The sequence below is a fragment of the Phocoena sinus genome, chromosome 1 (genome assembly GCF_008692025.1).
Source record: "Phocoena sinus isolate mPhoSin1 chromosome 1, mPhoSin1.pri, whole genome shotgun sequence".
NCBI lineage: Eukaryota > Metazoa > Chordata > Mammalia > Artiodactyla > Phocoenidae > Phocoena > Phocoena sinus.
Genome location: NC_045763.1, coordinates 147,375,153 through 147,391,712, shown reverse-complemented (window position 1 = coordinate 147,391,712; position 16,560 = coordinate 147,375,153). Strand labels below are relative to the sequence as shown.

At 42.4% G+C, this 16,560-nt stretch overlaps 1 protein-coding gene across 11 annotated transcripts in view; it reads left to right on the top strand.

The window, feature by feature from the left end:
* Positions 1–16,560, top strand: part of HHAT (hedgehog acyltransferase) — a 361,867-nt gene that overhangs the window by 144,900 nt on the left and 200,407 nt on the right. For all 11 annotated transcript variants that reach the window (XR_004347122.1, XR_004347123.1, XM_032614697.1 and 8 more), the window contains one exon: positions 12–162. Coding sequence is in view for 9 of the 11 variants with exons in the window: in XM_032614697.1 (XP_032470588.1) it covers positions 12–162 (151 nt within the window). In the remaining 2 variants the exon portion in view is untranslated. The remainder of the gene's footprint in view (positions 1–11; positions 163–16,560) is intronic.

Sequence of the window (16,560 nt, the reverse complement as noted above, 5' to 3'; positions counted from 1 at the left end):
CTGTCTTTCAGGAGGACTGGCGTTGGCCCAAGTGCTCTTCTTCTATGTGAAGTACTTGGTGCTCTTTGGTGTCCCAGCTCTGCTCATGCGCCTGGATGGACTCACGCCACCGCCCCTCCCTCGCTGTGTGAGCACCATGTTCAGTTTCACGGGGATGTGGAGGTCAGTGTCTTGGTTTATTAAGGCCCTTCAGGGACATCCAGTGGGAGGACCCATGGCTTGGCCAGCTTCAAAGCGCCTGGGCCACCATCCTTTCACTGCCCTTCACTCAAACCGCATTTGGCACTTCGGTGTTTTTAATCTGTCTAACAGGATGACAATCCATGTTTTCTGACCCTCTCAAAAATATTGTCAGGCTATGAAAATTGTGAGGTAAGAAAGTTTCTCACCAAGTTTGTGTACAGATACACAAAGGGCTATGTCTAAAGCAGTTTTTTACTAACTTGGGACATGACGTATATATATAATTAATTAATTAATTAATTAATTAATTAATTAAGTTTTGGCTGCACTGGGTCTTTGTTGCTGCGCTCGGGCTTTCTTTAGTTGCAGTGAGCAGATGCTATTCTTCGTTGCGGTGTGTGGGCCTCTCACTGCGGTGGCCTCTCCCGCTGCAGAGCATGGGCTCCAGGCTCGCAGGCTTCAGTAGTTGTGGCTCATGGGCTCCAGAGTGCAGGCCCAGAGGTCGTGGTGCACGGGCCTAGTTGCTCTGTGGCACGTGGGATCTTCCTGGACCCAGGATCGAACCTGTGTCCTCTGCATTGGCAGGCGGATTCTTAACCACTGTGCCACCAGGGAAGCCCCCATGACGTATATTTTGATGATTTTATCACTGTCTGTTTTTCTTGAAAATAACATCTTTGTATGTGGGACTGTAGATTAAAAAAATAGTCTTAGGTTAATAGCACAGGCCAGGGCATTTACTAGCTCTCAGATCCAGGGCAACTTACTAAATCTAAGTTTCAGTTTTCTTATCTCTTACATGGTAGTAATAATGGTAATGATAATAATAATACTCATCTCTAAAAGCTGTTTTGAAGATTAAATAAGCTAATATGTACGTTGAAAGCATCTGGCACATAGTAGGTGTTTACAAACGTTAGCTTTCATCCTTATTTATTTATTTGTTTGTTTATTTATTGGCTGTGCTGGGTCTTCATTGCTGCATGAGGGCTTTCTCTAGTTGCAGTGAGCAGGGGCTACTCTTCGTTGTGGTGCGTGGGCTTCTCATTGTGGTGGCTTCTCTTGTTGAGGAGCACGGGCTCTAAGTGTATGGGCTTCAGTAGTCGCAGCATGCGAGCTCAGTGGTTGCGGAGCACGGGCTGTAGGTTGCACGGGTTTCAGTAGCTGTGGCTTGGAGGCTCTAGAGCGCCGGCTCAGTAGTTGTGGCGCACAGGCTTAGTTGCTCCGCGGCATGTGGGATCTTCCTGGACCCGGGATCGAACCTGTGTCCCCTGCATTGGCAGGCGGATTCTTAACCACTGCACCACAAGGGAAGTCCCTATGCTTATGTTACTCCTACACTCATGCACTTGGCTACACAGGTGCTTCTTCTGAGTCTTCTTAGCCTTCTTGATTTTGCCCCATAAACGTATAGTTGCCCTGGAGTCTTTGTTCTAAAAGATCCCTCAGCTCCCCCTGCCATTTCTGATTGTTGTTCTCCAGATGGGCTTGCTTGCCACTGTGTTTTATTATCACTTCCAGTGTGGAACAAGTGGCCGGCTTTCTGGTTTTCCATAGCAATTTATTATGGAGGCTGAATTGATCTAAGCCTCTTGTACACATTTTATTTTTGGTCCACTTTGCTTCTTGGGGTTAGAAATGTCATGTGATTATTGTAAGGAATGTCAAGTAATTGCTTTGATTTGTCTTTTTTTTTTAACATCTTTATTGGAGTAAATTGTTTTACAATGGTGTATTAGTTTCTGCTTTATAACAAAGTGAATCAGTTATACATATACATATGTTCCCATATCTCTTCCCTCTTGCGTCTCCCTCCCTCCCACCTTCCCTATCCCACCCCTCTAGGTGGTCACAAACCACTGAGCTGATCTCCGTGTGCTATATGGCTGCTTCCCACTAGCTATCTGTTTTACATTTGGTAGAGTATATATGTCCATGCCACTGTCTCACTTTCTCACAGCTTACCCTTGCCCTCCCCATATCCTCAAGTCCATTCTCTGGTAGGTCTGCATCTTTATTCCCATCTTACCCCTAGGTTCTTCATGACTTTTTTTTTTTTTCTTAGATTCCATATATATGTGTTAGCATACGGTATTTGTTTTTCTCTTTCTGACTTACTTCGCTCTGTATGACAGACTCTAGGTCCATCCACATCACTACAAACAACTCAATTTCGTTTCTTTTTATGGCTGAGTAATATTCCATTGTATGTATGTGCCACATCTTCTTTATCCATTTATCTGATGATGGACACTTAGGTTGCTTCCATCTCCTGGCTATTGTAAATAGAGTTGCAATGAACATTTTGGTACATGACTCTTTTTGAATTATGGTTTTCTCAGGGTATATGCCCAGTAGTGGGATTGCTGGGTCGTATGGTAGTTCTATTTTTTGTTTTTTAAGGAACGTCCATACGGTTCTCCATAGTGGCTGTATCAATTTACATTCCCACCAGCAGTGCAAGAGGGTTCCCTTTTCTCCACATCCTCTCCAGCATTTATTGTTTCTAGATTTTTTGATGATGGCCATTCTGACCGGTGTGAGATGATATCTCATTGTAGTTTTGATTTGCATTTCTCTAATGATTAATGATGTTGAGCATTCTTTCATGTGTTTTTTGGCAATCTGTATATCTTCTTTGGAGAAATGTCTATTTAGGTCTTCTGCCCATTTTTGGATTGGGTTGTTTGTTTATTTGTTATTGAGCTGTATGAGCTGCTTGTAAATTTTGGAGGTTAATCCTTTGTCAGTTGCTTCATGGAAAATATTTTCTCCCATTCTGAGGGTTGTCTTTTGGTCTTGTTTATGGTTTCCTTTACTGTGCAAAAGCTTTTAAGTTTCATTAGGTCCCATTTGTTTATTTTTATTTCCATTTCTCTAGGAGGTGGGTCAAAAAGGATCTTGCTGTGATTTATGTCATAGAGTGTTCTGCCTATGTCTTCCTCTAAGAGTTTGATAGTTTCTGGCCTTACATTTAGATCTTTAATACATTTTGAGCTTATGTCTGTGTATGGTGTTAGGGAGTGTTCTAATCTCATACTTTTACATGCACCTGTCCAGTTTTCCCAGCCCCACTTATTGAAGAGGCTGTCTTTTCTCCACTGTATATTCTTGCCTCCTTTATCAAAGATAAAGTGACCATAGGTGCGTGGGTTTATCTCTGGGCTTTCTATCCTGTTCCATTGATCTATCTTTCTGTTTTTGTGCCAGTACCATACTGTCTAGATTACTGTAGCTTTGTAGTATAGTCTGAAGTCAGGGAGCCTGATTCCTCCAGCTCCATTTTTCATTCTCAAGATTGCTTTGGCTATTTGGGGTCTTTTGTGTTTCCATACAAATTGTGAAATTTTTTGTTTAGTTCTGTGAAAAATGCCAGCGGTAGTTTGATAGGGATTGCATTGAATCTGTAGATTGCTTTGGGTAGCAGAGTCATTTTCACAATGTTGATTCTTCCAATTCAAGAACATGGTATATCTCTCCATCTATTTGTGTCATCTTTAGTTTCTTTCATCAGTGTCTTATAATTTTCTGCATACAGATCTTTTGTCTCCTTAGGTAGGTTAATTCCTAGATATTTTATTCTTTTTGTTGCAATGGTAAATGGGAGTGTTTTCTTAATTTCACTTTCAGATTTTTTATCATTAGTGTTTAGGAATGCCAGAGATTTCTGTACATTACCTTTGTATCCTGCTACTTTACCCAATTCATTGATTAGCTCTAGTAGTTTTCTGGTAGCATCTTCAGGATTCTCTATGTATAGTATCATGTCATCTGCAAACAGTGACAGCTTTACTTCTTCTTTTCTGATTTGGATTCCTTTTATTTCTTTTTCTTCTCTGATAGCTGTGGCTAAAACTTCCAAAACTATGCTGAATAATAGTGGTGAGAGTGAGCAACCTTGTCTTCTTCCTGATCTTAGTGGAAATGGTTTCAGTTTTTCACCATTGAGGACGATGTTGGCTGTGGGTTTGTCATATATGGCCTTTATTATGTTGAGGAAAGTTCCCTCTGTGCCTCCTTTCTGCAGGGTTTTTATCATAAATGGGTGTTGAATGTTGTCAGAAGCTTTCTCTGCATCTGTTGAGATGATCATATGGTTTTTCTCCTTCAATTTGTTAATATGGTGTATCACGTTGATTGATTTGCATATATTGAAGAATCCTTGCATTCCTGGAATAAACCACACTTGATCATGGTGTATGATCCTTTTAATGTGCTGTTGGATTCTATTTGCTAGTATTTTGTTGAGGATTTTTGCATCTATGTTCATCAGTGATGTTGGCCTGTAGTTTTCTTTCCTTTTGACATCTTTGTCTGGTTTTGGTATCAGAGTGATGGTGGCCTCATAGAATGAGTTTGGGAGTGTTCCTCCCTCTGCTATATTTTGGAAGAGTTTGCGAAGGATAGGTGTTAGCTCTTCTCTAAATGTTTGATAGAATTCACCTGTGAAGCCATCTGGTCCTGGGCTTTTCTTTGTTGGAAGATTTTTAATCACAGTTTCAATTTCAGTGCTTGTGATTGGTCTGTTCATATTTTCTGTTTCTTCCTGGTTCAGTCTTGGAAGGTTGTGCTTTTCTAAGAATTTGTCCATTTCTTCCAGGTTGTCCATTTTATTGGCATAGAGTTTCTTGTAGTAATCTCTCATGATCCTTTGTATTTCTGCAGTGTCAGTTGTTACTTCTCCTTTTTCATTTCTAATTCTATTGATTTGAGTCTTCTCCCTTTTTTTCTTGATGAGTCTGGTTAATGGTTTATCAATTTTGTTTATCTTCTCAAAGAACCGGCTTTTACTTTTATTGATCTTTGCTATCATTTCCTTCATTTCTTTTTCATTTATTTCTGCTCTGATCTTTATGATTTCTTTCCTTCTGCTAACTTTGGGGTTTTTTTGTTCTTCTTTCTCTAATTGCTCTAGGTGCAAGGTTAGGTTGTTTATTTGAGATGTTTCCTGTTTCTTAAGGTAGGATTGTATTTCTATAAACTTCCCTCTTAGAACTGTGATTTGTCTTTAATTTAATTTTATCAAATATCATAGGTTGCCTGGCTTTAATGGCAAGTTTAGGAAAGGGGCTCTCTCTGTAGCTAGGGGACCAGGAAGTGGTTCTGTTTGAAAGGTGAGCCTCGTTGGAAGGCTCTGTTCACTTTTGACCTGCTCATAAAAGTAATTTACTGAATAGACGGGTTGGGACCTAGCATGGCCTGGGGGACATGTGTTGAATGCCTTGTGGGCACCCAGCACGGTTCCTCTGCCTCCTTGGTGTGAATGCTTGCTCTCATGCATTTCTTGGGAAGCACTTTCTCCTAAAGGGCTTCTGTTGGCTGGGATAATAAAAAAATCCTTGACTCTTGGCATGCATGCTGGCTCCAAGCGAGTGAATTAAGTATTTTATTTTTTGTCCAGGATCCTCTGTTGTAGACAAACCACTGAGGTGGAGAAAGTATGTCTGCCAAGACCTTTGTCATTCTTGTTTGGAACCAGACTCAAATAGTGTAAACCCCAGCTTGTTGAGACCCTCCCTCCTCCCTCTCAGTTACTGTGCGGGCAAGAGAGTAATAATGAAAAGTTACTCTGAGGGGGCGCTCTGGGGTGACTGCTTGGAGTGATGTGATTCTAAAGGGCGGTGCTCACAAGGGCATGGGATGAAACAGCAGACATGGTCTTTCCTGGTGGTGACCTAGACTTGTATCCTGGCTTCCTTTAGCAGGCATGGGTGTAGATCTGCCCCTTCATGTTTGTTTCAGTTTCTTGAAGGGTTTTCTGGTTTGTCAGTTATATGTAGAAACACTTGGGCCTTCATTCTCTGTACAATAACTGTTCCACATTAAGTAGTTGAATTTAGGAAGGGAGATGAACTCTTTTTGAGCAATTCGGTGCCCAATTTAAGGTTAAGAAGAAGTAGTTTTTTAAGTGAAAAAAAAAAAAAGAATAATTGTAGATTCTCCTTTGCACTATTTATGATGTTCCTCCACCCTTAGTTTACGATGCTCATAGTCAGGATCCGGTCGCATAACCCTGCAGTGGTCCTGGTCCCCATTCTCTAACTTTTCTCCGTAAGAAGGCATGCCAAAGGAAAATAAAATTTCCAATGTGTAGTTTCTATTTATATCTAATATTTCTGGGCCATCATTGAGGCATTGCTGTAGACAGGGCATTGCTCCCCCTTCCTGGGTTAAGGTTCGAGAAGAATTGAATCATGAGCAGCTGTGAAAGCTGGTGATGCAGCTCATTCTGCGGGGCTGTGGCAAGCCACTCATCCAGTGACACAAAGGGCAAGGTGGATGGGAAGTGGAGGGAAGAGATTTAAAACCAATCTCCGGAGATTGTTTAATGGCTACCTAAGCGTCTAGAAAATCCACACTGAATGAGGTTTACAGCTGAGGATGAGAGATGGCGTTTTAGCCTCCTATTTGAAAGGAGCCTTACACACCTGAACATTTGCACCATCTTTCAGCCCACTTAGCAGTGAGAGAAGACTTGAAGCCGGCAGCTGACCGTATCAGAGGAATCTGAGCTCTACATTACAGAAGAGATGAAACTGGCCATCAGCAGAGAGATAATGTTCCCTGACACGGTAGTTCAAATTGATCATGAAAAATTGCTATTCTCCCAGATGGCCCAAATGTAAAAGTTAGGACCTGATGTGTTTATTATTATTTTTTTTCCTACTAGCTCTTCTGTTTCGTGTAATTCTTGCTCAGATATTTGCAGGCAGGACAAACCCCTAAGGAGTGTGTGTATTCCCGCTTGTGTGACTTTTCTTTTTTTTTTTTTTTTTTTTTTTTTTTAAGAAGATCTTTATTGGGGTATAATTGCTTTACAATGGTGTGTTAGTTTCTGCTTTACAACAAAGTGAATCAGCTATACATATACATATGTTCCCATATGTCTTCCCTCTTGCGTCTCCCTCCCTCCCACTCTCCCCATCCCACCCTTCCAGGCTGTCGCAAAGCACCGAGCTAATATCCCTGTGCCTTGCGGCTGCTTCCCCCCAGCTATCTACCTTACTACGTTTGTTAGTGTGTATATGTCCATGACTCTCTCTCGCCCTGTCAAAACTCACCCTTCCCCCTCCCCATATCCTTAAGTCCGTTCTCCAGTAGGTCTGCGTCTTTATTCCTATCTTACCCCTAGGTTCTTCATGACATTTTTTTCCCTTAAATTCCATATATATGTGTTAGCATACGGTATTTGTCTTTTTCTTTCTGACTTACTTCACTCTGTATGACAGATTCTAGGTCTATCCATCTCATTACAAATAGCTCAATTTCATTTCTTTTTAAGGCTGAGTAATATTCCATTGTGTATATGTGCCACATCTTCTTTATCCATTCATCCGATGATGGGCGCTTAGGTTGTTTCCATGTCCTGGCTATTGTAAATAGAGCTGCGATGAACATTTTGGTACATGACTCTCTTTGAATTTTGGTTTTCTCAGGGTATATGCCAAGTAGTGGGATTGCTGGGTCATATGGTAATTCTATTTGTAGTTTTTTAAGGAACCTCCATACTGTTCTCCACAGTGGCTGAACCAATTCACATTCCCACCAGCAGTGCAAGAGTGTCCCCTTTTCTCCACACCCTCTCCAGCATTTATTGTTTCTAGATTTTTTGATGATGGCCATTCTGACTGGTGTGAGATGATATCTCATTGTAGTTTTGATTTGCATTTCTCTAATGATTAATGATGTTGAGCATTCTTTCATGTGTTTGTTGGCATTCTGTATATCTTCTTTGGAGAAATGTCTATTTAGGTCTTCTGCCCATTTTTGGATGGGGTTGTTTGTTTTTTTGTTATTGAGCTGCATGAGCTGCTTGTAAATTTTGGAGATTAATCCTTTGTCAGTTGCTTCATTTGCAAATGTTTTCTCCCATTCTGAGGGTTGTCTTTTGGTCTTGGTTATGGTCTCCTTTGCTGTGCAAAAGCTTTGAAGTTTCATTAGGTCCCATTTGTTTATTTTTGTTTTTATTTCCATTACTCTAGGAGGTGGGTCAGAAAGGATCTTGCTGTGATTTATGTCATAGAGTGTTCTTCCTATGTTTTCTTCTAAGAGTTTGATAGTTTCTGGCCTTACATTTAGGTCTTTAATCCATTTTGAGCTTATTTTTGTGTATGGTGTTAGGGAGTGATCTAATCTCATACTTTTACATGTACCTGTCCAGTTTTCCCAGCACCATTTATTGAAGAGGCTGTCCTTTCTCCACTGTACATTCCTGCCTCCTTTATCAAAGATAAGGTGTCCATATGTGCGTGGGTTTATCTCTGGGCTTTCTATCCTGTTCCACTGATCTATCTTTCTGTTTTTGTGCCAGTACCATACTGTCTTGATTACTGTTGCTTTGTAATATAGTCTGAAGTCAGGGAGCCTTATTCCTCCAGCTCCTTTTTTCGTTCTCAAGATTGCTTTGGCTATTCGGGGTCTTTTGTGTTTCCATACAAATTGCGAAATTTTTTGTTCTAGTTCTGTGAAAAATGCCAGTGGTAGTTTGATAGGGATTGCATTGAATCTGTAGATTGCTTTGGGTAGTAGAGTCATTTTCACAATGTTGATTCTTCCCATCCAAGAACATGGTATATCTCTCCATCTATTTGTATCATCTTTAATTTCTTTCATCAGTGTCTTATAATTTTCTGCATACAGGTCTTTCGTATCCTTAGGTAGGTTTATTCCTAGATATTTTATTCTTTTTGTTGCAATGGTAAATGGGAGTGTTTTCTTGATTTCACTTTCAGATTTTTCATCATTAGTATATAGGAATGCCAGAGATTTCTGTGCATTAATTTTGTATCCTGCTACTTTACCAAATTCATTGATTAGCTCTAGTAGTTTTCTGGTAGCATCTTTAGGATTCTCTATGTATAGTATCATGTCATCTGCAAACAGTGACAGCTTTACTTCTTCTTTTCCGATTTGGATTCCTTTTATTTCCTTTTCTTCTCTGATTGCTGTGGCTAAAACTTCCAAAACTATGTTGAATAAGAGTGGTGAGAGTGGGCAACCTTGTCTTGTTCCTGATCTTAGTGGAAATGCTTTCAGTTTTTCACCATTGAGGATGATGTTTGCTGTGGGCTTGTCATATATGGCTTTTATTATGTTTAGGAAAGTTCCCTCTATGCCTACTTTCTGGAGGGTTTTTATCATAAATGGGTGTTGAATTTTGTCGAAAGCTTTCTCTGCATCTGTTGAGATGATCATATGGTTTTTCTCCTTCAATTTGTTAATATAGTTTATCACATTGATAGATTTGCGTATATTGAAGAATCCTTGCATTCCTGGAATAAACCCCACTTGATCATGGTGTATGATCCTTTTAATGTGCTGTTGGATTCTGTTTGCTAGTATTTTGTTGAGGATTTTTGCATCTATGTTCATCAGTGATATTGGCCTGTAGTTTTCTTTCTTTGTGACATCCTTGTCTGGTTTTGGTATCAAGGTGATGGTGGCTTCGTAGAAGGAATTTGGGAGTGTTCCTCCCTCTGCTATATTTTGGAAGAGTTTGAGAAGGATAGGTGTTAGCTCTTCTCTAAACGTTTGATAGAATTCACCTGTGAAGCCATCTGGTCCTGGGCTTTTGTTTGTTGGAAGGTTTTTAATCACAGTTTCAATTTCAGTGCTTGTGATTGGTCTGTTCATATTTTCTATTTCTTCCTGATTCAGTCTTGGCAGGTTGTGCATTTCTAAGAATTTGTCCATTTCTTCCAGATTGTCCATTTTATTGGCATAGAGTTGCTTGTAGTAATCTCTCATGATTTTTTTTATTTCTGCAGTGTCAGTTGTTACTTCTCCTTTTTCATTTCTAATTCTATTGATTTGAGTCTTCTCCCTTTTTTTCTTGATGAGTCTGGCTAGTGGTTTATCTATTTTGTTTATCTTCTCAAAGAACCAGCTTTTAGTTTTATTGATCTTTGCTATTGTTTCCTTCATTTCTTTTTCATTTATTTCTGATCTGATTTTTATGATTTCTTTCCTTCTGCTAGCTTTGGGGTTTTTTTGTTCTTCTTTCTCTAATTGCTTGAGGTGCAAGGTTAGGTTGTTTATTCGAGATGTTTCCTGCTTCTTAAGGTGGGCTTGTATTGCTATAAACTTCCCCCTTAGAACTGCTTTTGCTGCATCCCATAGGTTTTGGGTCGTTGTGTCTCCATTGTCATTTGTTTCTAGGTATTTTTTTATTTCCTCTTTGATTTCTTCAGTGATCACTTCATTATTAAGTAGTGTATTGTTTAGCCTCCATGTGTTTGTATTTTTTAAAGATCTTTTCCTGTAATTGATATCTAGTCTCATGGCGTTGTGGTCGGAAAAGATACTTGATACAATTTCAGTTTTCTTAAATTTACCAAGGCATGATTTGTGACCCAAGATATGATCTATCCTGGAGAATGTTCCATGAGCACTTGAGAAAAATGTGTATTCTGTTGTTTTTGGATGGAGTGTCCTATAAATATCAATTAAGTCCATCTTGTTTAATGTATCATTTAAAGCTTGTGTTTCCTTATTTATTTTCATTTTGGATGATCTGTCCATGGGTGAAAGTGGGGTGTTAAAGTCCCCTACTATGAATGTGTTACTGTTGATCTCCCCTTTTATGGTTGTTAGTATTTGCCTTATGTATTGAGGTGCTCCTATGTTGGGTGCATAAATATTTACAATTGTTATATCTTCTTCTTGGATCGATCCCTTGATCATTATGTAGTGTCCTTCTTTGTCCCTTTTAATAGTCCTTATTTTAAAGTCTATTTTGTCTGATATGAGAATTGCTACTCCAGCTTTCTTTTGGTTTCCATTTGCATGGAATATCTTTTTCCATCCCCTTACTTTCAGTCTGTATGTGTCTCTAGTTCTGAAGTGGGTCTCTTGTAGACAGCATATATAAGGGTCTTGTTTTTGTATCCATTCAGCCAATCTGTGTCTTTTGGTGGGAGCATTTAGTCCATTTACATTTAAGGTAATTATTGATATGTATGTTCCTATTTCCATTTTATATATTGTTTTGGGTTCGCTACTATAGGTCATTTCCTTCTCTTGTGTTTCGTGTCTAGAGAAGTTCCTTTAGCATTTGTTGTAAAGCTGGTTTGGTGGTGCTGAACTCTCTCAGCTTTTGCTTGTCTGTAAAGGTTTTAATTTCTCCATCAAATGTGAATGAGATCCTTGCTGGGTAGAGTAGTCTTGGTTTCAGGCTATTCTCCTTCAGCACTTTCAGTATGTCCTGCCACTCCCTTCTGGCTTGTAGGGTTTCTGCTGAGAGATCAGCTGTTAACCTTATGGGGATTCCCTTGTGTGTTATTTGTTGTTTTTCCCTTGCTGCTTTTAATATGCTTTCTTTGTATTTAATTTTTGACAGTTTGATTAATATGTGTCTTGGCGTGTTTCTCCTTGTATTTATGCTGTATGGGACCCTCTGTGCTTCCTGGACTTGATTAACTATTTCCTTTCCCATATTAGGGAAGTTTTCAACTATAATCTCTTCAAATATTTTCTCAGTCCCTTTCTTTCTTTCTTCTTCTTCTGGAACCCCTATAATTCGAATGTTGGTGCGTTTCATGTTGTCCCAGAGGTCTCTGAGACTGTCCTCAGTTCTTTTCATTCTTTTTTCTTTATTCTGCTCTGCAGTAGTTATTTCCACTACTTTATCTTCCAGGTCACCTATCCGTTCTTCTGCCTCAGTTATTCTGCTATTGATCCTATCTAGAGTGGTTTTAATTTCATTTATTGCATTGTTCATCGTTGCTTGTTTCATCTTTAGTTCTTGTAGGTCCTTGTTAACTGTTTCTTGCATTTTGTCCATTCTACTTCCAAGATTTCGGATCATCCTTACTATCATTATTCTGAATTCTTTTTCAGGTAGATTGCCTATTTCCTCTTCATTTGTTAGGTCTGGTGGGTTTTTATCTTGCTCCTTCATCTGCTGTGTGTTTTTCTGTCTTCTCATTTTGCTTATCTTACTGTGTTTGGGGTCTCCTTTTTGCAGGCTGCAGGTTCGTAGTTCCCGTTGTTTTTGATGTCTGTCTCCAGTGGCTAAGGTTTTTTCAGTGGGTTGTGTAGGCTTCCTGGTGGAGGGGACTAGTGCCTGTGTTGTGCTGGATGAGGCTGGATCTTGTCTCTCTAGTGGGCAGGTTCACGTCTGGTGGTGTGTTTTGGGGTGTCTGTGGCCTTATTATGATTTTAGGCAGCCTCTCTGCTAATGGGTGGGGTTGTGTTCCTGTTTTGCTAGTTGTTTGGCATAGGTTGTCCAGCACTGTGGCTTGCTGGTCGTTGAGTGAAGCTGGGTGCTGGTGTTAAGATGGAGGTATCTGGGAGATTTCCGCTGTTTAATATTATGTGGAGCTGGGAGGTCTCTTGTTGACCAGTGTCCTGAAGTTGGCTCTCCTACCTCAGAGGCAGAGCCCTGACTCCTGGCTGGAGCACCAAGAGCCTTTCATCCACACGGCTCAGAATAAAAGGGAGAAAAAGTAGAGAGAATTAGTAGAAGTATGAGGAAAGAAAGAAGGAAAGGAGGAAAGGAAGGAAGGAAGAAAGAAGCAAAGAAGGAAAGAAAGGAGGGGGGGGGAGGGAGGGAGGAAGGAAGGAAGGAGGGAAAGAAGGAAAAAAAGACAGAAAGAAAGATGATACAGTAAAAATAAAATAAAGTATAATATAGTTATTGAATTAAAAAATATTTAGAAAAAAATAGGGACGGATAGAACCTTAGGACAAATGTTGGAAGCAAAGCTATACAGAGAAAATCTTTCACAGAAGCATACACATACACCTTCACAAAAAGAGGTAAAGGGGGAAAAATCATAAATCCTGCTCCCTGATACCACCTCCTCAATTTGGGGTGATTCGTTGTCTAAAGGAGGGAGGGAAGGAAGGAAAGAAAGAAAGAACGAAGGTAAAGTATAATAAAGTTATTCCAATTAAACTTAATTATTAAGAAAAAGAATTTTTTAAAAAAAGTCATGGACGGATAGAGCCCTAGGACAAATGGTGGAAGCTAGAGTATACAGACTAGATGTCACACAGGAGCATACACGTACACCTTCACAAAAAGAGGAAAAGGGAAAAAAATCATAGATTTCGCTCCTAAATTCCCCCTCTTCAATTTGGGATCATTCCTTGTTTATTCAGGTATTCCACAGATGCAGGGTATATCAAGTTGATTGTGGAGCTTTAATCCGCTGCTTCTGTGGCTGCTGGGAGAGATTTCCCTTTCTCTTCTTTGTTTTCACAGCTCACAGGAGCTCAGCTTTGGATTTGGCCCTGCCTCTGCGTGTAGGTCGCTGGAGGGCGTCTGTTTTTTCGCTCAGACAGGACGGGGTTAAAGGAGCCGCTGATTCGGGGCCTCCGGCTCACTCAGGCCGGGGGTTGGGGGATGGGGGAAGGAGGGGCACTGCGTGCGGGGCCGGCCTGCGGGCGGCAGAGGCAGCGTGACGTTGCGGCAGAGGCCGGCGTGACGTTGCACCAGCCTGAGGCCCGCCGTGCGCTGTCCCGGGGAAGTTGTCCCTGGATCCCGGGAACCTGGCAGTGGCGGGCTGCACAGGCTCCGCGGAAGCGGGGTGTGGAGAGTGACCTGTGCTCGCACACAGGCCCCTTGGTGGCGGCAGCAGCAGCCTTAGCGTCTCCCGCCCGTCTCTGGGGTCCGCGGTTTTAGCCGCGGCTCGCGCCCGTCTCTGGGGTTTGTGCTTTCAGCCGCGGCTCGCACCCGTCTCGGGGGCTCGCGCCCTCAGCCGCGGCTCGCGCCCGTCTCTGGGGTTTGCGCTTTCAGCCGCGGCTCGCGCCCGTCTCGGGGGCTCGCGCCCTCAGCCGCGGCTCGCGCCCGTCTCTGGGGTTCGCGCTTTTAGCCGCGGCTCGCGCCCGTCTCTGGAGTTCCTTTAAGCAGCGCTCTTAAACCCCTCTCCTCGCGTACCAGGAGACAAAGAGGGAAGAAAAAGTCTCTTGCCTCTTCGGCCGGTGCAGGCTTTTCCCCGAACTCCCTCCCGGCTAGTCGTGGTGCACTAACCCCTTCAGGCTATGTTCAAGCCGCCAACCCCAGTCCTCTCCCTGAGCTCCGTCCAAAACCAAAACCCGAGCCTCAGCTCGCAGCCCCGCCCGCCCCGGCGGGTGAGCAGACAAGCCACTCGGGCTGGTGAGTGCCGGTCGGCACCGATCGTCTGTGCAGGAATCTTCCCGCTTTGCCCTCCGCACCCGTCGCTGTGCACTACTCCGCGGTCCCGAAACTCCCCCCTCTGCCTCCCGCAGTCTCCGCCCGCGGAGGGACTTCCTAGTGTGTGGAAACTTTTCCTCCTTCACAGCTCCCTCCCACTGGTGCAGGTGCCGTCCTTATTCTTTTGTCTCTGTTTTTTCTTTTGCCCTACCTAGTTACGTGGGGAGTTTCTTGCCTTTTGGGAGGTCTGAGGTCTTCTGCCAGCCTTCAGTAGGAGTTCTGTAGGAGTTGTTCCACGTGTGGATGTATTTCTGGTGTATCCGTGGGGAGGAAGGCGATCTCCGCGTCTTACTCTTCCGCCATCTTCAAGGTCCCCCATGTGTGACTTTTCTGTGGCTGTACAGACATGAGAAATTGAGAATTTTCTGCTTAATTTGGGGGGGTTTCAGGTTTTAATTTAGGTAGGCTGAGATTTGTAATGAGCATCTTTTTCCAGGAGTCATTAAAGATGACATTGCGTGTCCGAGGTTCCAAATTAGAAATCTGATCATGTTCTTCTGATTTGATTTCTTGCTATGGAAGCAAAGTGTGCAAAGTGATAGAATTTCCCATGGTGGCTGGTGAGTTATGGGTCAATTTCAATTATCTCAGGAATCTCGCACGCTTGCCCTCTGCATTTCTTGAACTATGATGCTCTCAGGTCTTAACGGGCAAGTTCATGCATCACTGCTTATCCCAGAGGGATCTGGGTGCTGTTGGTGGCTACTAGACTTTAATGTATGGGGACATCTTTGGGCTGGGGATGGGAGGAATCCGAGCCTCCTTTTTCAGTGGGGCATTGATTGCATGAACTGTTAGGTCAATAGAAGAATTTAGGTTCCCAGATGGAGAGTTGGTCCAGGCCTGCAGTAGATGATTTAAAAACAGCTACACAAACTGCTGGCCTTGTGTGAGTCCTGCCTTTGAATCACGTTTAACCTCAAGTTGCGGGGCAGGATGGCAAGCGTGGAGTTTGTGAAATACACACCGTATCTACCAGCATTGTTGGGGGGAAAGCAGGGAAATTATGAACATAAAGGAGAAAGGATGCTTATTAACAGGTGCTGTTAATAAGAGTTCACTTGTTTTTTGGAGGCAACGTAGTTAACGAAGAGTTTGCTACGCCACATACTAGCTGTGTGATTTGGGCAAATGATTAAAAGTCTCTGGGCCAAGCTTTTTGTTTTTAAAATGGAGATAATAATAGCCCTTGCCTCCTCGTGGTGACATGAGGGTTGATTGAGCCTGGGGTATAGTCGTTCCTCAGGAAGTGGTAGCTTCTTACTTTTTTACACTTGAAAATCTAACAAAGCCAGAGGTGACTGAGAGATGGGCCGGGTTGGGGAAGCAGTGGATGAGACTGGCTGAAGAGAGGCTCTGGTGCAGCTCTGAGCCTGAGATGTGACAATTCAGAGATACAGACTGTGGTGGAAAAGAGACAGGCTCTGCGCTCAGGAGGGAGCTTGGTCAGGTTACTTTTACCTCAGTTTCCTCCTCTGTTAAATGAAAGACAGACTCTCGTCACTAGATGATGTCTATGGTCCCTTGCAGTTCTACCATTATATTAGCCCCAGCCCCATTGGATGGAGATGACCACCAGTATCCTTGTGCTAAAATACTCCCACCCCTCCCCCACCTGTGTAATTGGGCAGGTGATTTAACCTCCTTATGCCTGTGTTTTCTGAGGTATCAAAATGGGGCGAATCGTAGTGTTTGCCTCACTGGGGAGGTGCGAGGGTTAAGTGAGACCATGTGTTGAAGCAGTGAACGCAAGCAGGCACGCTGTAGACATCAACACGTTAGCTAATAATCAGAATTGCAGACAGGAGAGTAAAGGCTGCACTGTTTGTTTTTTAATTTCTCAGAAAAGAAAGGCCTGATCGGGTGGCCGGGTGAGGATGTGGCAAGTGGGGGTGGAGGGCGATATGTGGGAGGCGTGGATTTCAAAATGGAAGCACGGGGGTCCCCGAAATCTAGACCATCGCGACCTCCCCTTCACCCCTGCGGGAATTGTTTTTGCAAATAGTTTCCAGCTGCGGGCCATTCGTATTCTCTCACATTTTGGACACCTCTCTTAGTCTACCCTTCTCTCCTGAATCCCAACAGACTCAGAAAACATATTTTCTTTCTTCTTCCATTCATATTTCAAAAATCCTCTTACCTTTTCCTCCAAGCACAGACTTCCGTAAATCAAAGCAGAAATGGGATGTCAAGTTGAG